This window comes from Nicotiana tomentosiformis, chromosome 2, assembly GCF_000390325.3.
Source record: "Nicotiana tomentosiformis chromosome 2, ASM39032v3, whole genome shotgun sequence".
NCBI lineage: Eukaryota > Viridiplantae > Streptophyta > Magnoliopsida > Solanales > Solanaceae > Nicotiana > Nicotiana tomentosiformis.
The window spans coordinates 45,749,729-45,765,089 of NC_090813.1; the positions used below are offsets into that span (position 1 = coordinate 45,749,729).

Sequence of the window (15,361 nt, forward strand, 5' to 3'; positions counted from 1 at the left end):
TCACCGCAAGAACCCTAACCCTTAATACACAAAATATTCTCTTCTCTTGATTTTGTATTTATAGGACTAGATTTCTGGGTTTCGGACGTTGCCCCGGATGCTTCGCATCCCCAGTTCACTCATTTTTGAAGCTCTGACGCGGACCCGGATGCTATAGCAGTGCCTCACTGCCAGCCTTTCTTTTGGATGCGGCCCCGGATGCTTCGCATCCCAAGTTCACTCCTTTGCCAGCCTTTGGTAATTTGGTCATAACTTCTTATAGGAATATCCAAATGACAAACGGTTTGAAGCGTTAGAAAACTAGACTCAAAGATATTTCATTTGATAGGTTGTACATCACATAAATCCTTATATTTATATATATATATGCTTGTCCAAAGTTAGGTTTTGTGCGTACTCATTTGGAACTTTAGTCTATCATATAATTTCCAACTTGATTTGTCTCAAGGGCTCTCCTTATGCCCTATATCAATTCAAATACACCTCGTACACTTATTATTATATCCAATTAATATCCATCATATTAATAGTCATCGTCTGCATACAAAATAATGTAATTAGCACACATCAACTTTCTTAATAGTACTTAAGTATTTCAAAATTTTTCAGGGTGCTACACAGGTAGACGATTAGATGTTCCCCGGGTTCGGGCTTTGAGAGCAAAGGTGGTGATGACAGATACGCCTTTAGTTCTCGCAGAGCTTGTATGCACTCGGGTGTCCACTCGAGGCCGTTATCCTTTTTGAGTACGCCAAAACATTTATGACATCTGTGAGATGATCGCGAGATGAATCTTGATAAGGCGCCAATTCGATCAGTCAACCTTTGGACTTGATTCTTGGTAGTCAAGAGCTCTAGTATTCCTTCAATAGCTTTGATTTGGTTTGGGTTGACCTCGATGACACTAAGAAGTCCAAGAACTTTCCCGAGGCCACGCCAAATACGCATTTCTCCGGGTTTAGTTTCATTCCTTACCTTTTTAGTTTGTTGAAAGCATCATTCAAATGGTCGATATGATCTTCTGCCTTTACGGATTTGACCAGCATCTCGTCGATATATACCTATATTGTCTTGGCGAGCTGATCTTTGAACATTTTCGTGACCAGTCTTTGATATATAGCCCCTGTGTTCTTCAACCCAAATGGCATGACCCCATAACAATATGTTCCTCGGTGGGTGATGAACATGGTTTTCTCTTGGTCCTCTTCTTCCATAAGTATCTGGTTATAGCCCGAGTACCCGTCCAAAAAACTCAACAACTTGTGCTCGGCCATTGCGTCTATGAGTTGGTCAATATGTGGTAACGGGAACGAATACTCCAGGCATGTTTTGTTCAAGTTCGTGAAGTCTACACACATCCGCCATTTCCCATTTTTCTTTTTTACTATCACCATGTTGGCGATCCACTTGGGGTATTTCGACTCCCTCATGGAGCCATTTTTTAATAGTTTCTCCATCTCCTATTGGACGGCTTCATGATGGAGGGATTGAATTTTCGTCTGACCTGCCTTACCGGGGGTAGAACGGATTGACATTTAATTTGTGTGTGGCGAACTTCTTGGGGATGCTCGGCATATCTGCATGGCTGAAGGCAAACAAATCTGCGTTAATTATTAAGAATTGACTAAATTTACCTGGTTCTAGGAGCTTGCAGCCGATGTAGGCCTTTTTGCTGCAGTCACTGGGATCTAATTGAACGGGGTCGAGGTCCTCTATAGTCGAGTCTATGGCTTCAACCATTTCGGTATCCATGACGGCGTCCCTGGTCTCTTCTTGTGTCGACCTCGATCCTGTTGATTGCTATGCCTCATTTTCCTAATCTTTTTTCTGTTAGGTTGTCGTATTGTCTAAGGCGATGCAGTAACATTCCCGGGATGTGCGTTGTTCTCCCCGTATGCTGAATATCCCCCAAGGTGTTGGGAATTTGATTACTTGGTATAAGCTGGAGGGGACGACTCTATGGGATGTATCCATGGTCGTCCTACTATGGCATTGTATGCGGTGGTCTGGTCCATGATGTGGAAGTTCGTCTCCAGCATTATGCCGCCGGCCAAGAAGGGGAGGGTAATTTCTCCTGATGTTTGTTCAACTGCATTATAAAAACCGGTTAGTGTGATGCAGCGTGGCACTATCTTGTCTTCGAGTCTCATCTGGGTGAGGACTCGGGGATGGATAATGCACGCTCCACTTCCATCGTCTACTATGATACGTTTGACATCAATATCTAAAATGCGCATAAGTAATGACGAGAGCATCATTGTGAAGGAAAGTCAAACCATCGGCATCTGACTCGTCGAAGATGATACTTTCTTTGAGTCTGTCATAACGCATTCGTGAGTGATAGATCATTTGAGCTTGTGGGTGGTAGTGAATTTAACGTCGTTGATGGAGGCATCATCGCTACCGCCGATGATCATGTTGATAGTGCTAGCTGGTGACGGTGGCTTTGACGGGCCTTGGTGTTCACGTCTTCTGGCGAAGTTATTTCTCCCCTTATCACTTAGCAGCTCTTTGAGGTGTCCCTGCCATAACATGTTTACAACCTCTTGCCTGAAGGCGATGCAATCTTCTATTTTGTGTCCGCGCTCCTGGTGGAACTCGTAGAGGGCGTCGTATTTTTTGGTGCTCGGATCGGACCTCATCTTTGGTGGCCACTTCACCTTCATTCCGAGTTTCTCTAGGGCATAAACTATTTTTGTAAGTGACACACAAAAATTGTGAGCAGATAATATGGGGGGCATACCTCTCTCGTTTCGGTGAGTCCCCGTTCTCGACCTGGATGGGCCTTTCTCATATTGGAGAGGAGGTGGGCGGGGGGAGGGGGAGGGGGTGAACGTATGGCTGGTGTCGTTCCCTGTTAGGTCGTGAGACTGGGTGATCCCTCCTGCTGTTGTCTCTTCGTTCTTTCCTGGACTCGGCTTGTACCGAGATAAGACGATGAGTTGGTCCATTGAGGTCGTCCTCATCTGCTCGGACTTTGGAATAATAAGCATTGTGTATCTCGTCCCACGTAGTTAGAGGATATTTCATCAAGCAACTAAGCAGTTTTCTAGTCGCTCTAGAACCATCTCTACTCAATCCGTTTTGAAAAGCCGCGACCGCCATCGCCTCAAACACGTTCGGTAAGGTCATTCTTACCCTATTGAATCGGGCGAGGAAGTCCCTCTCCCAAGGACTGCTTGATGGCGAATATGTCGTTTACTCTTGTTTCAGCTTTCCTAGCTCCAGCATGCGCCGTTACGTACTTATCGGCCATTTCCTTGGAGGTTTCTATGGAGCGGGCTAGTAGCTGTGAGTACCATGTTAATGCCCCTCCCGTAAGAGTTTTGCAGAATTTCTTTAGCAGAATATAGGACATTTTTCCTTGGTGAGGTCGTTGCCTTTCACGGCGGTGACATAATGGGTCACATGATCTTCGGGATCAGTCGTTCCATTGTATATCCTAAGATACGGTGGCATTTTGAAGGTCTTTGGTATGGCATGTGGGGCTGCTTCCTACGGCTGCTCTACGAACCTGTCGGCGTCCCTCTTTGGCAATAGCTTAGGGGCGCCCGATATCTTGTCGACTCGTTCTTGGTGTTCTTTTATTTGGTCTCTAAGTGCTTTATTTTCACTCTCCATTTCTTCCACCCTTTTTAGAACAGCGGCAAGGATGCTGTCACCTGCATTGTTGGTAACATTGTGAGTTATACCTGGCATTGGAGGGTATGGTTGGTCGCCATGTTCGTCTGCTCGTTGCATTGTGTAGGTTCTTACGGTCTCTGTAGTCGGGCATTGAGTGGGCTTGTTGAGCACGCTTGCTAGCGTATCGGTCAACCATGCTTCGAGGAGTTTTTTCTCGACCGGTGGTATCCCTTCTTCTATGGACATGGAGACCCATTTTCCATTTGGTTTTGTTACGCTACAATGGGGGGAGGCGACCTCTCGCGCTTAGGGGAGGCAGTGGGCCTCACATCATCGCCCACTGCTTCACAGCTCTTGTTGATAGCGTTCATGAGGTTGCTAGGGAAACTGCCTCTCACTTTAGTCTTCTCTCCTTGGTTACCTGCCATGTAGGTTTCCGTATGTGCAAAAAAAGAGAAAAATCTTGGGGTTTGTTAGGTTAGTGAATCACATTAGCTGTAGATCTAAAGGAAACTAAAAATTTAGTTAAGAAGGCCCCACAGACGGTGCCAAACTGTTTGACCAAAAATATAGATCTTGGTTCAACCAATTAGATTTAAATAAAGAAGAGTCAATTTTAGCTATTAATAATATCCTGAAGACGTAGTTATCATTTTTATGACAAATAACTTGTATATTTGTGTGGATAGCAATGAATGTAAGCGATAATAAGAGTGTTCAATGATCCAAAAAGATGGAATATGGCATTAAATAGCAATAATAGCGACAAATATCATTTAAGTAAATAAAAATATGTGAGTCACTCGAAAAGGGGTGAGATGTGTGGATATTCTCTATCACAATGATGAATGATTGATAAGCTTTTGAGCACTTAGGTTGTTCTTAGATCTAGTGGAAATGCTAGACAAGAATCTTAATAAAAAGATTATTTTTGTATGCTTATATTAGGATCAGATTCTCTCTATAAAGTCAATGTGTTTTTTACAAATGAATATCCCATGTTCTCTATCATTGTGTCTCTTTCTATTTATAGGGAACATGTCCTAGAAACCCTAATAGTACAGGTGCAGATAATATCCACTAGAATATTCTCTTTTGTCTCCTATCTTAAAATTAGTTGTTATAACCCTGTCTAAGATGCTCGACCTCGACCTTGAACTATGATGACTTCACGAACTTGATCTTTGTTGACTCTTCGACCACACCCTTCATCGCTTTGAGGCTACTTCGACGTGGGGTAGATCTTTGTGGAGACCTTACTGATAGCACGTGGCAGCCGACAAATTGCTATCATGGTGCTGACGTGGCTTGCCTATATCAAAGATATTTTTTGGCTCATAGAGTTAGTCTCTCCACTTATCGAGGTCGTCTTTGCGGGCGAGGTCGATGAGTGGATAATGCCTTTTGTGGAGACCTTACTGATAGCACATGGCAGCCGACGAAGGCCATCATGGTGTTGACGTGGCTGGCCTATATCAAAGATATTGTTTTGGCCCATACAATAGTAAAACTACATTTCTAGATAATTGAATGAAAAAATAAAAAAGAGACTCACTAATAATTTGATGAAAGGCGTTGAGTAATAGCTAATTAACAAAACGGTATATATATATTTTCGTGACTACTATTTAATTCCTTAAACAAGGCCAGACGCTGAATTGTACTGGTAGAGTAATAATATTGCTGGTATCCTATATATCATTGCATGTTTCTTCTATGCTCAGAGGTAATCAGGGAAACAAGGTTTAGGACATTTAAGATTCATGCATTTTCCTGGTTTCCCTTCTTCTTGGAAAACAAGGCACCAATTAAAGGGATTAAAGGCTTCCTCTTCAATTTCTTCTTGAGCTGTGAAGGACTAGTCTCACATTCTTTCTTAACATCTTCCTTGTTGACAGCAATGACCTTAGTGAGCAGAGGGGGACTAGCAAACTTGACAGATCTTTTTTTCTGGAACTCGATCTCCTCCTCCTTCTCATCATCATCATCTTGCTCTACAGTTTGTGTTTTGACTTCAACTTTTGATGATGGTTGCTCAATGAACTTTAGCTCTTCAATCTCTGGATCCATCATCACTAATGGTACTTTGTGTTGGGGTTCTCTTGTCTTCAACTGTTGTATCTCTCTTCTTGTCAGTTCCAGCTCTTCTTTAAGAGATTGAAGGCAATGGGCCATAAATGTTCCTTCTTCTTTAGCTTTCTGGAGACTTTGCTTTGTCTCTTCAAGCTCTTCTCTGACTTCTCCTCCAAATTTGGGTTGGTTTTTTCCACCACTTGCTTTTGTCTGCACCTGACGTTGATCATTGAGATACTGATAAATTTGTAGGGAGTAGTAGCAGAACTTTGCTAGTCATGTAGCCAACGTTTTATAGTATATCCTTATTCCCTTAGCATGTGTGATGATATTCCATGCAAATACATTAAAAATATAGCGCCCCTACCAAGCATGTTATGGTTTAATTTCAGCCTGTTAAAGTTCTAAGTAGAATTCCAGGTAATCAAATGGCTGCACTATCACTTTGTAGTTTAATTTGTGATCATAATATAAGTAACAGGTTAACTACTATTTTTACTAGGCTAATTACCAATACACTACTCCCTTCGTTTGAAAAAGATTGTCTTAATTTGATTTGGCACAAATTTTAATAAAGAAGAGAAAACTTTTGAGATATGTGGTCATAAATAAGCCATAGCATTTGTATGAATGTAAAACTTTTGAAACTTGTGGTTTGAAACATGTCATAACATTTATGTGACTATAAATACTTCTTATTAATAAAATATTGAAATGTGCTAATCTTTTTTAGAGTATCATAAAATTTCTTATAAGTGACTGAAAATATATGTCACAACTCACAATACATAATACTTAAACTCAGCCTTAAAATACTTGGGAATATAATGGGGATGCATCATATAGAAATTAAGTCCATAATATGATGGACTGTTAGTCGATTTATGAGGCTTATTCAAGGTTAAAGCGTTTCATCGATCTGAACTTCAGAAAGAGGTTAACATAGAAGGAAAAAAGAACCTCTTTAAGTTGCTTAGCATGAATCTCTCCAGCCAACACCTTTTCCCCAAACAACATAACTGCTTCCTTCACTGACCGAAAAGGCTGCCGCATGTCGATCTCCACACGTCCCCGCACCACCACTCCTTCTTCCCTTTCCATTTTCCTTTCCAGAATGCAAAAATATATAACTAAGCTTCTTCTTTTCTATTTGTGCAGTGGTAATTAATTAAAAGGAAACTAGAAACTCCTCCGCAACTGCATTAATGAAGTTGCCGACGAAATTTTGTCTTGTCATTTTAATTGTCAAATATGGGGTTTATATATATATGAGACGATGAAGAAAGAGGTTGTTTGTTACAAATAATTCTAGGATTACCTAATAAAGAATGTCATGAAAATCATTTTAGGGAAGGAGCTAAGGGTGTTGGAGGTGGGGGAATTCATTTCTTCGCGTTCACTTCACTAGAAGATATATATTTGATCTGTTTGTTAATTATTTGATGGTGATATTTACTGCTTATTAGTTATAATGGTCTGTTTGGTGGTTGCACTATCACATTTCAAATGCCTACTGAATATTACAGCAATAACAATTTCCTAAAAACAAAGAGATAAGAATTAGAAAAAGGGAAAATCAATATAATGTAGTTGTGAAAGAGATTTTTGCAAGTCTTGGTGCCGCCACCCTCACCAGAAGTGGACCTTTAAAGGGACCCAAACTTCGTTTTTTTCTTAAATGGACCTTAGCTTCCTCCTGATCCAAATCAATGTGTATTTTTCTGTCTTTACATACGGCAACTGTTTCCTGTATAACTACATAAATTTGTAACTAGATAGATGGCTTTGACAGAAGAAGGAATGGTGGTCGATTTTCATGTTTAATATCAAAATCATAGGAGTTTACGAAAGTTCAAGGACATAAAGAAAAAGCTCTTATATAATTATATATTGGTTGTACAGCGTCTACTTGTCAAGAAAGAAAGTATAAAAATTAGTCATCATAATCGTATAAGAAAAAAAGTATAGACATCACGCCAAGGGACAACTGTTTTTGCATTGAAAGTTAATTAAAAGAAAACAAAATGGAATGGGCAAAAAGGAGAAAAATAAATCTTCTACCTTTTTCTTGATTCTAATCTACATCTCTTACCATTTTATCTTTTTTTTTTCACAACTTTTGGAGGAAAATAAAGGGGATTTGCAGTAACTTCTCCTGTATGTTGCTCTAATATCAGGGCCATTCCTCGTAAGTGTGATATTTTAGGCAAATGTCACTTTTAACTAATTGCCGAAATTATTTACGTTCGGTAGCCATATAAGTATATAAAATTTGTATATTTTTTATATGATACAAAAATATATATAATACAGAAAATATATATATTTCGCCTATTATTTTTCGAGTAGCTATATAGTGTCGTTTTACAAAATTTAATATTACTAACAAAAGCATCATTTAACTCTACTTTAAAATTAAAGTTTTACTGCATGTAGTCTTTATGTTTAAGTCAAAGACTATAAATATATTGCACCAATGGGTTTGGCCGATTGTAAAGATTTTTCACAACATTGTAGAAACCCCCTTCTCCCCTTCTCTAGATCTCTCAAAAAGACTTGTGTTCCATTTTTATTCATGAAATGTCTTAGAGAAATTCACGTGAAAACCAAACTTCACTAAGCATTTTTTTCCATTAATCTAAGTAAAAAAGAACCATGTGTAGGCCTTTTCTTATAGTATCTTCCAAGTCATTACTTATAAGACACTAATTAACTAACACTTCCATGAAAGAATCAAAATTAAATTGGTTACAAAATTCATATGTTTTTTAACCCAAATCTTATCAAAATAGCCTATATTAAATCTAGTTTATCCTCCAATAATTATATTCAAATCAAATTAGTTGTTTATCTTGTCTACTATTTACTGAATCAGTTGATGTACACTATTATTGAGAATAATCAACACACTAGTATCCTCTACAACCAATGCACAATTATATATACCGTCTACTGCATAGTGCTCAAGTATATATGCCTTCTGTTGCAACATAAACTATATGCATAGCAGTGGTGGGGCAGAGTTTTCTTCAAGGGGTGTCAAAATATAAAAAAAATTAGATATACCGAAAAGTTAAGGGGAGTCAACATATAGTAAATATACATAAAAAAAAATATCTAATAATATAGTGCAATTTTCCGACGAATGGGTGTGAATTGACACCCCTTGATTGAATGTGGCTTCGCCACTGCCACTGTGCATGAGATACGCTTTTATAATAAAAGGAGTGAAATTGGATGTAATTAAGATAGACATTTGTACTTAAGAACAAAATTCTACTATCTGTTAGGAGAGAATTATAACGTTTCATCTTTGAGTTGCAGTATGTAATTCAGGGGTGTCAATGGATATTAAAAAACTGACTAAATCGACCGAATTGTACCACACTGAACCGATTTTTAGGTTCTTTTAAAAAAATTATAGGTTTTTATATAAATTTATAATTGTACCGATAATTAGGGTAAGTTTTTTATTTTACAAAAATAAACCGAAAAAATACCGAACCGTACCGAATAAATTTTACATGTGAAAAATATATTTATATAGTAAGTTTAAAAATAATAAAGCATTAAATTTTTTTTTGGATCTTGGAATTATGAAAACGGTTATAAGTCAACGAGTAATTTAACTCAAAATATTAATTCCTAAAACCTATTAGTATGCTACTTCCACTTAAACTAAGTTATTTCCCGCATCTTTATTAGTAAGACACAAAGTATTTTAGTGATTATGAGTAGCAAACTACAATGTATTGAATATGTTTCCTTTCATATAATCTAGATTTATCTTTTTGAGTATTTAATCTTCTATAAACTTTATTCTTGAGTCTCAGCTTAGTTAATATCTTTCTACTCGTGTGATTTATATTTTCTTTGTCTTTGCTTGATTTCTTTTACGTTGCTGTAGAATAGTCGATGGATCTATACTCTGCCATCTTTTATGTTTTTTTTTAATTCATCATCCTTTAAACAGTAAAAATATCTAGGGAGTTTTGCTAAGTCTTATAAAAGAACATATGTTATTATATTCTAGTTCTACTGGTGACTTTTACATGACATTTTAAAAAAATACCGAAAATTAACCGAACCGTACCGATACCGAAGAAAAACCGACACGATTGGGATGATTTTGAAAAGTCTAATTTTGGTTATACATAATAGAATAGCCGAAAATTTGATATGGTACAAATTTTATAAAATAACCGGCCGAACCGAATTTGACAACAAAATTTCTAGTGCGTTAGTACTTTAGTCCTTATCTTCTCATAAATTACATAAATATTGACTAGAGCTAGTTTTTTAAGTCAACTAGCGTTGATTTGGAGGAGATTATGATAAGATAAAAGATGAGCTTCGTATTTAAATTAATATCTCGCTGGAGCTTTCTTTATTTTGTTAAATTTGTTGGTTTATTCAAACGAATCATTTATCTTCGAAAATTTCCTTCCATTTTGTCCGTAATTTTAATTATTTGTCATAACACTGGAATGACGGAGAGTTTTATTGGTCTAATTTCCTTGTGTGAAATTTTGGTAATTTATTTTCATAATTATTTAGTATGAATAGAAGTTTTACGAAAATTGACGTGTATCATAATTCTGATTTTTCATTCTTGTTGAAATGTGAAACAGGCCCATAAACCTATACATTTAATTTCACTTATTTGTTTGTTTCTCTGCATCCAAACGTTACACAAATAAATATATATTAAACAATGCATGGGAATTGACTTATCCTTTTTTTCCTATCAAAATAATGTTGTTCGTCTGTTAATATATCTACCGTCCTCATTAGTGGGCTTTAAACCATTTGCAACTTGTACGATTTGAATAAGCCTCATTAAATATGATATTTATATTTGTGGTCTTAGAGTGTAATTCACTGCAACTATAACTCTCCTTAGTGTGTTGATCTTCGAGGACATAATGCATTACTACTGTTACGTGGCGCCTTCCTGAAGTTCCTTGGAAGGGCGACGTAAGGCTAAGCAACTGATGTCAGTGCGGTTGCTATGCGCCAACTGAGGTCCTCGTCGTACGCTAGACTAGATTGTCAGTGCCGTACGGAAAAACCAATGTCGTGAGCAATTGAGCAGCGAAAAATGAGCAATTGATGATGAAAGCTGATGATTGTATTGATGATGGTGAAAGCTATTACAAGATGCAACGTGTCGGGGGGGAGAGATATCAGTACAAAGAATTGTTTGAATGCTTGAATGTTTAAATGCTTTGGTCCCCCTTAATAATGCTTAAAAAAGATAAACCAAAATTACATGAGTTGACCTAAGAAAGCTGTAGAAGCACACTGAAAATGAATGAAGTAAAACTACTCTATAATTACAATGAAAAGGACTTAGTCTTCTATGGAAGCAAGTCCAATGGTAGCAACTTTGTCTTGAGCATCAGGGTCTGCGCGCGCATTGCTGTGGGCGTGCGCGGCACTATTTGGATCTGCCAGCGGCGGGGCGTTGGTGCTTGGCATTGGGTCTGCGTGCGGAGCACTGTCTGTGCATGCGGCGCTGTTGGCAACATGATGGTTTGTGCGCGCGGCATTGTCGGTGCGCGCGGCACTGATGGCATTCGCCAGTCGCTGGGCACTGGCACTGATTATGGGTGGGGAGACAGAGGCGCATGCTCGCTTGTCACTTGGCGCTGCCGAGACCACGGGGCCGACCGTGGCGTTAGGCGTTGGGAGGCTTGCCGGGACGCCATGGAGCGCGTCCAAGGGGTCATGGGTCGATGATGGAAAGCAACCCATGACATTCTCCCCCACCTGAGTTGGCGACGTCCTCGGAGCCTTACCTGCCGGATGATGATGATTGGTCAGGCTCTTGTTGGCTGGGAGGTCTGTTCTCCTCGGTGTTGTGAGATGTCTTTCTGAATGATCTTCCATGCATTTCTGAAATGGCCTGAGGCGGCTGACATGAAAGACTGGATGGATTTTCCACCAGGCTGGTGTGTTCAGCTGGTATGTGGATTTTCCGATGTGCCTTTCAATGAAAAAAGGCCCGATGTAACTTTGTAATAGGCGAGGATCTTGGGCCCTCTTTGCAAATAAGTTCCGCCTCGGGGTTCTTACCATCACTTTGTCCCCTGCTTGATGTTGGGCAAAGCGAAGGTTTTGTTCGGCATACCTCGTTGCCCTCTCCTGGGCTTTGACAAGATAGCTCCGCACTATCTTCAAAGTTTGCTCCCATTCTGTCTAGAAACTGGCAGCTCGATGAGATGATGGCATGTTTGGTGCATTCACATTTTGTGGGAGTAGCGGTTGCTGTCCGGTAATAATTTCAAAAGTGCTTTTGTTTGTATGGGCGCACTTTTGTGAATTGAAACACAGCTGAGCAGCATCCAGAAGCTTCACCCAATGTGTTTGTGACCCGGTTGCAAATTGGCGGAGATATTCCTCCAGCATGTCATTGATTCGGTCTGTTTGATCATATGTTTGCTGATGATTATGGTTTGAGTTGTAACTCAATTTGGATCCGAGGCAACTGAAGAGTTGGGTCCAAAACTTGCTAGTGAAGCGTGGGTCGCAGTCACTAATGATGTTGCTGGGCATACACCAATGTTTGACAACATGAGAGAAGAAGAGTCGAGCTGTATCTTCTGCCGATATGTTCTGTGGGGCTGCAATGAAGGTAACATACTTGGAAAATTGGTCTACTACCACCATGATGGTTGCATGATTTCCGACCTTGGGTAATCCTGTGATGAAATTCAGGGAAATGCTTTCCCAAAGTCTCTGTGGGATAGGTAGCGGCTCTAAGAGTCCCGCTTGTGATTAGTGATCCGACTTGTCCTTTTGGAATGCTTGACAAGTCTTCACACAATGAGGAGCGCCATGAGCTGTTGGACCCCGATGATGTGATGTTTGTTTGATGATGTTGAGGGCAGCCAGAACCGTGGGTTCAGGTCTATTGGTTCCCTCCTTAAACTGCATGGCCATGATGTTTCCAGCGGCTATCTTCTTGGATATGCACGGTATGGTGCGGGGTTTGGCCCCGTTGTCTCCCATCATTAGGAGCATGTTGGCATATGGTACCGGGATGGTGTTGGTCTGTCTGAGGAATTCCAATCCCACTATCAGTTCGAAGTCATCGATGATAGCTATGTGTAGGTCGAATATTCCCTTGTATGGGCCAAGCTTAATTGGCACTTCTTTGGCTATTCCACTCACTTGCTGAGATGGAGAGTTGATAGCCTTGACACGACCCTTGCATTTTTGCACTGCTAGACCGAGGCGTTGCACCTGAGTTGAGGCCAGGTAGTTGTGGCTAGCACCCGTGTCTATCAATGCCTGAATAGGTCTGCCGTTTACTTTCATGTCAATGAACATTAAGGTCCTCTTTTGTGATGTGGGAGGCCTCCTGTCCACCTTTCCTTTCCCTTTCTTGTCGATTGGGAGTGCCTTCTTCTTGGGGGTGCCAACATTGGTTCCCGCCAAGGTATCATGGATGGAGCCAACAAATGCGTTGAAGGCCCCTACCTGTTCTTCGCCGACTGAGCCGTCCTGATCTGACTCATCATCGTCAACAGTTTGTTGAGCATTGATTTGTGTATTGGGGCATTGATTGTTCCAATGTTCCCCGCCGCAATGACGGCATTTTGATGGGGGCTTTCTCCCCTAATTGTTGTTGACTGATGCAGCACTGTTGCTGCTTGAGGAAGGAGTCTTAGATTTGGATGCACCTCGATCTCCTCCGTTTCTGTTGGGGCCACCGTTGCTAGGTTAGCTCTCGTTGTATCCCCCTCGGACAGGCGGCTGGGGCCTATCCTTCTGAGTTTCCAACTGATAATCCCCAAGGCACTCAGCAGCTTGAATGGCCTTGGGTAGGGTATCTACCCGTTGTCTTTGAAGTTCCATACGAGCATGAGGTTTCAAACCTTCTATGAATGCAAACAGTTTGTCTTTGTCCCCCATATCCCGTATGTTTAGCATGAGTGCGGAGAATTCACGCACGTAGTCCCGCACCGACCTGGTGTGGCAGAGTTCACGCAACTTTCTCCGTGCATTGTAGTCCACATTTTCGGGGAAGAACTGCAGGCGTATGGCGGCCTTCAGTTCTGCCTATGTCTGGAGAGTATCTTCACCGGCCCTGAAGGCTTCGTATTTGACTCGCCACCAGAGTTTTGCATCACCCTGAAGATACATGGCAGTAGTTGCTACCTTTTTGGATTCTTCCAACTGTTTAACGGCATCGAAGTATTGTTCGATGTCGAAGATAAAGTTTTCCACTTCTTTAGCATCCCAGGCTCTGTTGTATGGCTTGGGCTCCGGAATTTTCAGATTTTGTGGCATGGGGGCAATATTCATGGCACCCCTGATGTGGTTTTCGCCTCCTTTGAGCAGGCTTTGAAGGGCAGCATTGACAACATTGAGCTGGCCTGTCAAGTTGTCTATGGTTTGCTGCATGACGGTCAGTCTGTCTGCCTCTAGTTCCTGATGGGCTAAATCCTTGGCACGCTCCTATTGGAGGTCCTCGAATTTTCCATGAATTTTGGTTGCCTCGACGGCAGCCGTTTTCCGGTCTTCCTCAGAGTCGTGACTGATGTTTGCTATGTCAATTTCTGCCTGCCGCATTCTGCGGTCCAGGTCATCCAACATTTGCACTAGGCTGGTTTTTAGATCAGGCAACATATCGTCAACCGTCTCTTCTAGGGTCGTGATGCGATCCCCGTTATTCACCATGGTCAGAAATGGTGATGATGATGGCAATGAGTTCCCTCGTCCGATGTCGAGCCTAGGCTCTGATACCAACTATTACGCGGCACCTTCCTGAAGTTCCTTGGAAGGGCGACGTAAGGCTAAGCAACCGATGTTAGTGCGGTTGCTATACGCCAACTGAGGTCCTCGTCGTATGCTAGACTAGATTGTCAGTGTCATACGGGAAAATAAATGTCGTGAGCAATTGAGCAGCGGAAAATGAGCAATTGATGATGAAAGCTGATGATTGTATTGATGATGATGAAAGCTATTACAAGATGCAATGCGGTATCGGGGAGAGAGCACCAGTACAGAGAATTGTTTGAATGCTTGAATGTTTGAATGCTTTGGTCCCCCTTAATAATGCTTAAAAAAAATAAACCAAAGTTACATGAGTTGACCTAAGAAAGTTGTAGAAGCACACTGAAAATGAATGAAGTAAAACTACTCTATAATTACAATGAAAAGGACTTAGTCTTCTATGGAAGCAAGTCTGATGGCAGCAACTTTGTCTTGAGCATCAGGGTCTGCGAGCGCATTGTTGTGGGCGCGCGCGGTACTATTTGGATCTGCCAGTGGCGGGGCGCTGGTGCTTGGCATTGGGTTTGCGCGCGGAGCACTGTCTGTGCGTGTGGCGCTGTTGGCAACATGATGGTTTGTGCGCGCGGCATTGTCGGTGCGCGCGGTACTGATGGCATTCGCCAGTCGCTGGGCACTGGCATTGATTATCGGTGGAGCGACAGAGGCGCATGCTCGCTTGTCACTTGGCACTGCCGAGACTACGGGACCGACCGTGGCGCTAGGCGTTGGGAGGCTTGCCGGGACGCCACGGGGCGCGTCCAAGGGGTCATGGATCGATGATGGAAAGCAGCCCATGAATATGTTGCATGATTAGGAGATATTCCGACATGTATATGTTCATTCATTTGGCTAATCAATATAGAAAAGTTAAGGCTCAATG

General features: G+C 41.1%; 1 protein-coding gene across 2 annotated transcripts; it reads right to left on the bottom strand.

Annotated features, from left to right (window-relative positions):
- Positions 1-5,185: 5,185 nt before the first annotated feature.
- Positions 5,186-6,934, bottom strand: LOC104085127 (WEB family protein At3g51220-like). Of its 2 annotated transcripts, none has more exons than XM_009589094.4 (2): positions 6,658-6,934; positions 5,186-5,907 (listed from the first exon to the last, which is right to left on the bottom strand). In XM_009589094.4, the coding sequence occupies exons 1-2, from the start codon at positions 6,796-6,798 to the stop codon at positions 5,386-5,388; spliced, it is 663 nt and encodes a 220-aa protein (XP_009587389.1). In that variant the 5' UTR covers positions 6,799-6,934; the 3' UTR covers positions 5,186-5,385. The 2 variants fall into 2 exon arrangements, with proteins under 2 accessions (XP_009587389.1, XP_009587382.1); XM_009589087.4 differs by having other exon boundaries at positions 5,186-5,913.
- Between the last annotated feature and the right edge of the window lie 8,427 nt (positions 6,935-15,361).